The sequence below is a fragment of the Podarcis filfolensis genome (assembly GCF_964270895.1).
Source record: "Podarcis filfolensis genome assembly, chromosome: 11".
NCBI lineage: Eukaryota > Metazoa > Chordata > Lepidosauria > Squamata > Lacertidae > Podarcis > Podarcis filfolensis.
The window spans coordinates 19,542,960-19,552,917 of NC_139613.1; the positions used below are offsets into that span (position 1 = coordinate 19,542,960).

At 41.8% G+C, this 9,958-nt stretch overlaps 1 protein-coding gene across 4 annotated transcripts in view; it reads left to right on the forward strand.

Annotated features, from left to right (window-relative positions):
- The window catches only part of NNT (nicotinamide nucleotide transhydrogenase), a 54,506-nt gene extending 45,055 nt beyond the window's left edge, over positions 1-9,451 (forward strand). For 3 of the 4 annotated variants that reach the window (XM_083576041.1, XM_083576039.1, XM_083576040.1), the window contains exons 20-22: positions 5,025-5,143; positions 5,574-5,689; positions 6,742-9,451. In XM_083576041.1, coding sequence (XP_083432167.1) covers positions 5,025-5,143; positions 5,574-5,689; positions 6,742-6,891 — 385 coding nt within the window. In that variant the 3' untranslated portion in view covers positions 6,892-9,451. The remainder of the gene's footprint in view (positions 1-5,024; positions 5,144-5,573; positions 5,690-6,741) is intronic. The other variant, XR_014539622.1, reaches the window with a different exon arrangement.
- The last annotated feature ends 507 nt before the right edge of the window (positions 9,452-9,958 follow it).

Here is a 9,958-nt window from a genome sequence, read left to right on the forward strand (position 1 = left end):
GAACCTGTTGGTCCTACCCCTTGGAACAATACAACAATGCAAATTGATTTCCCCTGCTGGTTCTTAATCAAGGAAGACATTGCCAGCAAGACCTCAAATTTAAATTGTTACTGTTCATAACACACCAGATGAGAGAAAGACAAAATAGGATGTATGTTAGGGAGGATTAGGAAAGTGACAGAAAATGTAACTCCAAATAATATAAGGGTGCAACCACACTTGGACTAATAGGTAGAGTTCTGGTCACTCAAAAATGGAAATCAGCCCTGAGTGCTCACTGGAAGGACAGATCCTGAAGCTGAGGCTCCAATACTTTGGCCACCTCATGAGAAGAGAAGACTCCCTGGAAAAGACCCTGATGTTGGGAAAGATGGAGGGCACAAGGAGAAGGGGACGACAGAGGACGAGATGGTTGGACAGTGTTAGAGAAGTGACCAACATGAGTTTGACCAAACTGCTGGAGGCAGTGGAAGACAGGAGTGCCTGACGTGCTCTGGTCCATGGGGTCACAAAGAGTCGGACACGACTAAATGACTAAACAACAACAAACAACAATTGTTCCTCCCAAACCTTGAGGGAGGGAGAAGAGAGATGAGTAAGAACATGCAACCAAAAGATGCATTGTAATAAAAACTGCTTAGATATAACTTATATTGGAAACACAGGGGAACTGCATCCCTTGCCTGAATTCTAACACAGACATCCACATTGGAGTTCTTCTAAAAATTATTGCGCTTCAGCAGGGTTTTTTGGTTTTCTTTTTGGAAAGAGGAGAACTGTTTCACATGGCTTGAATTACTTAGTGGCTGGCTGGCTGAACCTTTAAGCTTCTTAATATTTTGTCCTATTTGTTTTGCTGTTGTATATCTGATTCTACATCTGGTCTTTGCTAGAAGGACTGCAGTTATTTTCCCTCTAAAGTATCCTTGGGGCTGTGTGCCGTTTGCAAAGATGCTTTGTGAGGAAAAAGCTTACTGTTTCTATCAGCCTTCCCTACCCCTTCCATCCCCCAAGTTTCTAGCCCCTATGGTTTTTAAAAATAGGGCTGGAAACTGATTGCTGCTTCCAAGTTAGTTTAAAATTGCAGAAACATTTCCATGAGATGCTCAGTTAAGGGGAAGTATGTGTACATACATGTATAAAAGGAAAAAAGTATGCTACAAATCCAGAAGGAGATTGATGAAATGTACACTGTCCTGGAAGTACTGTAGACATGTGAATACATACTTTCTGTGTTGATAATTTTAGGGCCAAATGAGACATGTCACAGGACATCTGAGAACAAGGTCTACTTTGATTTTTCTTTAGCTCAAGGCAAGGAAGCACTGCAGGTACTGGTTTTAGATGCAAAACAGCATAGGGCAAAGGAATGTCTCATTTAGTGTTTCCCTGTAGTTGCTTGTGATTTCTCTCTATTTTTAACCCTTGAAGAGACCCTGTCCATGAATCTCCTATATAACATGCCTTGTTTAGTTCTTAGATGCTCAAGTGACTTGGGTGATGAGCAATCATAACACGGCAAGTAAACTAGCTTTGGTTAGTGCTAACTCCAGCAGCACCTTAATGCTGCAGAATGATTCTTTCTAGAAACGTGAAGCAGGGCAGTGGGAGATACATGAGCCTTCAATAGCCGTCTGTCAGATAATATATGCTTACACCAGGCCTTCCATATCACTGCCATCTTTTCCAGGACCATCACCAAAACTTGTGCTTAAACACAACTCACCCAGTTCTCTGAACAACCAAAATCAAATATTGGAAGCAGGTTGTCACAGATAATTAGGTGATCTGGGCATGGGAAGAGTTCTCCTTAAAGAAAAAAGAAAATCTTAATTACACCTATGCTTCTGTGGCCTAATTTGACTGTACTCACACAAGATTGGTGTCCTTTGTTTTGTTTTCAACATTTCTGTAGAAAGCTTGATGAAAGTATTTGGCCGGTGTGCTAAAATGGTGGAGAAATGTTCATATTAAGGATTAGGTATGATAATGAAAAACTGAGCGTCATAATTGCCATTGTATTAGTTTTATGTTGAACCCTCTTTTAGACAGAGCAAATCAAATCTAGTGTGTCTGCGTTGACAAATTTCCTATACAGTGGTACAAATTATATAAGCTGGGGAGAAGCTTTTCTATGCTTTCCTCACTCCTGCTCCAGAGCTCCTGCATGTTTCTCAAATACAGGCCAGGGTGTTCCAGGAATACAAAGCAAAGCTTTTGAAAAACATGTTTTTAATTCCCAAGTGGACTTAATTAAGCAGGTGGTCTTGCCCACCTCTTCTTGCCACAGGTTTAATCTCTTCAATAATTTCATGGCAACAATCACCCCCATTAACTTGATAAATTCAGCAGTTCAGTCCTTGTGTATTTGAGACTTGATCCAGAAACAGCTAAATCTTCACTATTTGGGCCAGAATCTGGGCTCTAAAGAAAATCTCTATGTCATGTTGAATTGTTGTAGACAGAGGTTTTTCACACAAGGACTTTTTACCCTTGAGGTGTTTGCGAAAGGCTTTTCAAGTTCAGCTAAATTTTAAGCCCATCAGTGGCTCCCAGCTCTTAGTTCTTTGGTATAGTCCCAGGGCCAGCTTTGTGACATGGTTTGGATTTTTTAAATTTTTTTTAATAAAAAGGCAAAAATCCCCATCTTGCTTTGAACTGGTTTTATACATGAGGAATTTGGAGTGTTGAATTGGCTTGTGGCTTCTGTTGTAAAGTATGCAAATAAAATTAAAAGACCTAGCATTTTAAACTCAAATCTAAACTCGTTCAGGCAACAGCTTCACATTGACACTGTTAGTAGTAACCTGCATGATTAAAGCAATCACTCATTTATACAAAAGTATACAACAAGAAGAATAGAATTGTAGAGTTGGAAGGGACTTTGAGGGTCAGTTAGCCCCACACCTTGCAATGCAGGAATCTTTAGCCCAACATGGGGTTTGAACTCACAACCCTGAGATGAAAAGTCTCATGCTTTATCCTGTTTCCCACAGTGGCCAGCCAAAGGCGTATGAGAAACCCATGGGCAGAATATGAGGGTAATGTTCAGCCCTTTCCTGCTAGTGCCTCCTAGCTACTGGCATTCCGTGGCACGCGGCCTGCCTCTGCTTCTGGAGCCATCATGAATAGTAGCCATTTATAGCCTTATTTGGGGATGCGGGTGGCGCTGTGGGTTAAACCACAGAGCCTAGGACTTGCCGATCAGAAGGTCAGCGGTTCAAATCCCCACGACGGGGTGAGCTCCCGTTGCTCGGTCCCTGCTCCTGCCAACCTAGTAGTTCGAAAGCATGCCAAAGTGCAAGTTGATAAATAGGCACCGCTCCGGCGGGAAGGTAAACGGCATTTCCGTGCGCTGCTCTGGTTCGCCAGAAGCGGCTTAGTCATGCTGGCCACATGACCCGGAAGCTGTACACCAGCTCCCTCGGCCAATAAAGCGAGATGAGCGCTGCAACCCCAGAGTCGGCCATGACTGGACCTAATGGTCAGGGGTCCCTTTACCTTTATCTTATAGCCTTATTCAATGAAATTCAATAAAATTGGCTAATCCCCTTCAATCTGTCCACATAATGCATGTTGGCCACCACAACATCTTGTTGCAAATTCATAGTTTCAACTATGTACTGTGTGAAGAATTACTTCCTTTTGTCTTTCTCAAATCTTTCACCATTCTGCTTCATTGGAGGACATCAGGTTCTAGTATTTTACATATAAGGGGGGGGGGGGAGAAAACCTTCACCCTATGAAGAGCCAGTGTGGTGTAGTGGTTAAGAGCGGTAGTCTCGTAATCTGGGGAACCAAGTTCGCTTCCCCGCTCCTCCACATGCAGCTACTGGGCGACCTTGGGCTAGTCACACTTCTTTGAAGTCTCTCAGCCCCACTCACCTCACAGAGTGTTTGTTGTGGGGGAGGAAGGGAAAGGAGAATGTTAGCCGCTTTGAGACTCCTGAAGGGGAGTGAAAGGCGGGATATCAAATCCAAACTCTTCTTCTTCTTCTATTTCTCTTTCCCATTTCATTCACAATTTCATATACTTCTATGTCTCCCTTACTCACTCCCCCCCCCTAAACTACATGAATGCTTTAATTGCTTTGTCATTAGGAAACCACACCAACCCCTTTTTTGTTGGTTTTTGCAAACCTTTCCCAGCTCTACAATATCCTTTTTGAGTGACCAGAACTCTACCTATTATTCCAAGTGTGCTTGCACCGTTATATTATTTGGAGTTACATTTTCTGTCATGTTCCTAATCATCACTAACATACAGGATTAAGGCTGTGGGCGTTTTCCAGTCCCAGAGATGGCAGGCCTCTGAATACCAGGTTGGAAGAATGCTGATCTGCTTCCAGGATTGGATGGGCTTTTGGTCTGACCCATCAGGGTTCCTGTGTTCTTAACTTACCCTCTCAGCCTTGGGTTTCCATCTTTAACATGTTTAGGGAAGCTTTTAATGTTTAATAGAGTATTGTATGTTAATATTTTGTTGGAATCCGCCCAGAGTGGCTGGGGAAACCCAGCCAGATGGGCGGGGTATAAATAATAAATTATTATTATCATTATCATTATCATCATCATCATCATTATTATTAACATGTGGGGTTGTACTCAAATAATGTGCTGTGATAATTAATAAGAGAAGAGTTGGGGAAGAGTTCAGTGGTAGAGCATCTGCTTTGCATGCAGAACCCAGGATTCAGTCCTCAGCATCTCCAGGTAGGGTTGAAAGAGAAACCTGGTCTGAGAAACCTGGAGAGACTCTGCTGCTCATTGTAGACCAGGGTTTCCCAAAACTGGGTCTTGAACTATTTTTGGACTACAACTCTCATCATCCCTAGCTAGCAGGACCGGTGGTCAGGATGATGGGAATTGTAGTCCAAAACCAGCTGGAGGCCCAAGTTTGGGAAACCCTGCTGCAGACAGTACTGAGCTACATGGACTCAATGTTCTAAAGCTCCTTCCTATTTTTTTTCTTTTTTATGTACCACATACATGATTTCATTGCCTCTTTCTTCCACTACCCTCAGGTTTGGTATTCATCCTGTCGCCGGACGCATGCCTGGGCAACTGAATGTGCTGCTCGCAGAAGCTGGTGTGCCATACGACATTGTCCTAGAAATGGATGAGATCAATGAAGACTTCCCAGGTGAGAGAGCCACTCCCTGGTCCGTTTTTGCTTTCATCTGTGTGTGGTTTCTAAAATGCTAGCTCACAATGCTTCACTTTGATTACAATATGGAAATTTGCAGTCTAAATTATGTCAGGTTCTTATCTGGCTCACTCTGTCATTGTTATCAGTTCCCTTACTAAATGCATGCATTGGAAATTAATATTTCCATGCTGTTCCTTTTCATTTTAATCTAATTTTTAAGCTTCCAGGAAAAACAATTTAACACTCTCCCATAATTAGTTTGGGGAAGTCCACCTGTACTGGTTTTATATCTCCGTGTGGAAATTGAAGTTTCTGCATCTTCATGCTACTATGATGCAAGCGGCTAACTGTTGGAATATTGAGTTCTGTTCATAATTTTGTGTGTTTGTATGTGGTCTCTACCCCCCCTTTATTCTTAATGCAGAAACTGATCTAGTTCTTGTCATTGGAGCTAATGACACAGTTAATTCAGCTGCCCAGGAAGATCCAAACTCCATCATTGCCGGAATGCCTGTTCTAGAAGTTTGGAAAGCAAAGCAGGTAGGCTCCAAAACATTGTGGCAGAAATTCCATGTTTTCTCAAACTTTTTAAAGCTGTCATCTTATTTAGAAACATAATACTAATTATGCCCCAAGCTACCACAAATTTTCTGCCTTCTTTCTCCTGAACTATTTTCCAATATGGACAGGCTAGAAGGCACTGTTGAGAGGGCAGGGAAAACTTGCAACCTTTCACCTAGAAGAGTGTCTTCCAAATTATTCTGCCCATTGAGAACTACATAGTGGAATATTGTTGTTTTCTCTCACTGCAGGGAGCTATCAGTGCCTTGATGATATAGACTGCTGTTACTCTAGTCCCCCAACTCCTCTTGGACCTACCGTATTTTTCGCTCCATAAGACACACTTTTTTCCTCCTAAAAAGTAAGGGGAAATGTCTGTGCATCTTATGGAGCGAATGTGCGGTCAATCGCTGGGTGCCTTTCTGGCCCCACCCCCTTGCCCAGGCCTCCATTGTTGAATGTTCTGCAGATGGAGGCTGTTTGTTTCCCCAGTGACATGTGACTGGTTGATTAGATAATCTGTCTGGAAACTGTAAAAATGGTTCCCTTTCCTTTCCTAAAGAAGCTACAGAACTGTGAGTTGAATCCCATAAAAACAGGATTTTTTTCCCTTTGCAAAGTAAGCTCGACAACTTTGAGCTGATCCTCAAAAAAAAGGAGCTTTTCCCCTTTGCAAAAGAAGCTGCACAACTGTGAGCTGATCCCCCCCAAAATGGGGCTTTCCCCCTTTCCTCCTCTAAAAACTAGGTGCGTCTTATGGTCAAGTGCGTCTTATGGAGCGAAAAATACGGCGTTTGCCACACCCGTATTGAATAAACAAAAAGTGTTGCAGTTATCCCTTAACAGAGTATGGTCGACTTTTCTGAAACGGGTGGGGGAAACCTTTAGCCCCAACCTGACAACAGAACAGTTAATTTGTATTGAAATAATTTTTTTCCCATGGGGTTGCTCTATATAAACAACCACCTTCTTTTGTGTTGTTACTGAGTATTTATACCTGTGCCATATCTAATACAAGTTCCTCGTTTCAGGTCATTGTTATGAAGAGATCTCTAGGTGTTGGCTATGCAGCTGTGGACAATCCAATCTTTTACAAGCCCAACACTGCTATGCTGCTTGGGGATGCTAAGAAGACGTGTGATGCCCTGCAGGCCAAAGTGAGGGAGTCCTACCAGAAATAAACACCTCTTGTTTAAAAAGCTATCCTTTGGCCAGTATGAACAAAAAAATCTAAAATGTGTTAAGTCATGGGTTGTTCTTGAAACAGAAAAAAAGTGTTAAGGGTGAAAATTTAACTAACAGCATATAAGGGGGAGGGGGGACCGAAAGTGAGCTCTCTTGTGGGGCTGGAACATGGATTTTCAGAATTCTTGAATGCAGTGCATTTCAGAGGAACACAACGACACTCAGGAATTTGGGGGTAAATCTGTCCATCTAGTGTGACATGAGATATAAGGGAAGCATTTATACATGCGGGGCAGCTGCTGCCATTTTTAAAATTGGCTTCAGTTCTTGTTTATTGGTTCCAAGTGAACACAGAATTCAGCTGATTGGCTCTTTTCCAGATCTCAGACCCCTTAGCTGGATATCTTAGATTTTGGCTGGCTTCTTACTTACGACCTTCTAAAATCTATTTTGTGCTACTTTTGAAATGCATTTTGATACATTCACAACCGACGTGTTTGAGATGCTGGAAATGGGGAGTTTCTTGTCCAACATACTTCAGATGCTGGGGGTGGGGGTGGGGTGGGTAGTTACAATCCTACACCACCTGGAATACATTTTTTAATTAAAAAAATCATGTGGGCAGCATAGAAACCCAATAAGCTTCAGGGAGAAAAAAAGATTCTGATTACTGGTCTTCCTTTTTAATTTAATTAAGATTACTATTGAAACTACAATTCAGTGGTATCGGGGGTTATTTGACTTCCAGTGCAGCCTTGAATTTAATTAGTGCACTTGAGTGGAGCACAAATGTTTGACTAATAAAATGAATTTGTCATGTTTGCATAATGATGTAGCAACCGTCCGTGGTGACAGAGGCAAAACAAATAGCTGTAATTGTGTTAGAAAGCCTTAACATCTGGGCAAGACAGACTACTATGAAGTGAGTTAAACTTAGCCCAACTTGACTGTTTATAAATCCTGATTTTTAACATTGTGCTTATGGTGACCTTCTAATTTAATAGCAGATGAAAATTATGTCCGTTTAGCTACCTCCTTTTCTTGGTTAGTTTCTTTTTTTTTTTAATGGTGAGATTCCCATAAGTTAAACAGCAGTAGATAGCAGAGGACTGGATCCAGCTAGGATCTTCCAGGCCCAGTAAACCAGTAGAAGGGATCCTTTCTCTCAGCTCCCATTCATTTCAGTGGGGCTTTTCTTTTTAATAAAAAAACTTGCCATCTTTCCTTACTCAATGTCATTCTGATGCATAAGAATATTTGAGCCTCAACATTCCAATGCAAAGTTTGGGCAGCTATGTTTTAGCAGGACCTGTTTGGGACCTTGATTGTGTTGCAGTTGTGCCATACATTTCTAAAGATACAAACCTGTACACCATCAGAGCCCTGCTCCCTACAATAATGCAAATGGCAAAAAGATCCAGAACTTTGTAAAAACATATAAAGTAAAACAACCACAACAACAATCGCTGGGATTCAAACCACCGACCTTCTGATCAGCAAGCCCAAGAGGCTCAGTGGTTTCGACCAGGCATAGGCAAACTCGGCCCTCCAGATGTTTTGGGACTACAACTCCCATCGTCCCTAGCTAACAGGACCAGTGGTCAGGGATGATGGAAATTGTAGTCTCAAAACATCTGGAGGGCCGAGTTTGCCTATGCCTGGTTTAGACCACAGCGCTGCCCGCATCCCATGTAAAATCATATATTCTCATAGGTGCATGCAAACAATAAATAACTGTACCAGTTACTACAGAATACCAGTTAAGACGCCATTCCAGCTGGTTTCAGGCTATGCACACATTAGTGGCTTCAAATGCAGCAAGTTTGTTTTCCATTTCTACGGCACATTAGCACTTTCTGTACACACCAGAGAGGGAGCGGCGGTGTCTTCACCCAACGCACATTGCCCGATTCATTCCCCTGTGCCTGCAACCCTCAGACTCCCATTCAAGGAAACTGCCACCTGCACTTTCGCAATGGCTGTCTGAGCTGCGCAAAACGCATCTTAACCGCAGCTTGCGTTTTCAAATCGGATGGCATCTGGTTTGAGGGAAGCACATAGGAGCATTTATCAAGAAACTACAAGATACACATAGATTGCGGTTAACATCATGTACGCTCGGCTTTCAATGCCAGCAGTGGGAATGCAGTAGAGCCAGCGTAAATACGGTAATGTGTACACAGCTGCAATCTTCTATCAAGTTTGCATAACAAAGCAGTGTGTTAATTGGTATCGTTATTTATTGAATGCTGCATTGCAGCCATAAGGATTTAATGTGCATTTTTATAAGGTTCTGTATCTTGCTATTTGTCTTATTGCCCTCCCATTTCTGTACAACCTACACATTAACATAGTCAAAGAGAGGACCATCATCAGAGTTAGTTTTGCAATGCATAGTGATGCCTTTAAAGGCTGCAGTTTCCAACTTGCCTAAAATATTGTCTTTTAATTTGATGATATACAAGCAGTTCGTAAAAAGGACCAGAAGTACCAATGTTAACCTTCCTATTGTTTGTATTATGGAACGCGAGAGGATTATTAAAATAAATAAATAAAGTGAACCAAATCTCATGTCCTTATTGCAGTATTTTGAAAAAAAACAGGTTTTCTTCATTTTGAAGTTTGTGTGTGTGTGTGTGTGTGTGTGTGTAAATTTACTGGGCACAAAATTGCTATTTTTCACATTTTAGCAGTCCCCTAGTTTGCGTAGCTCTTTAATGGCCAATAACTTGAACCAGTCCTTCAAAAATCCGTTACCTATGCACTTAGAAGTGCAAGTGGCAAAGAAAAATAAATTTGAGCCTTTAAAATAATACTGCCCCATTTGTTTCAAACCCACCAGCATCTTCTGCCTCCACACTCTTTTACTGCCAGCTAAGGAGTCTTCTACTTATTTATTGCATGTCAAACTTGATGCATGAGTGTTCATGATCCTTATACAGCAAGTGCAGTAATTGGTGAATCTCATTTCCAGAGGGCAATAACAGGAAGTGCCTGCTTTTTGCGACTCTCCATCATTTGTCTACTTTTTCGTGGAAACATAAAATTCAATTTAGCCATTCC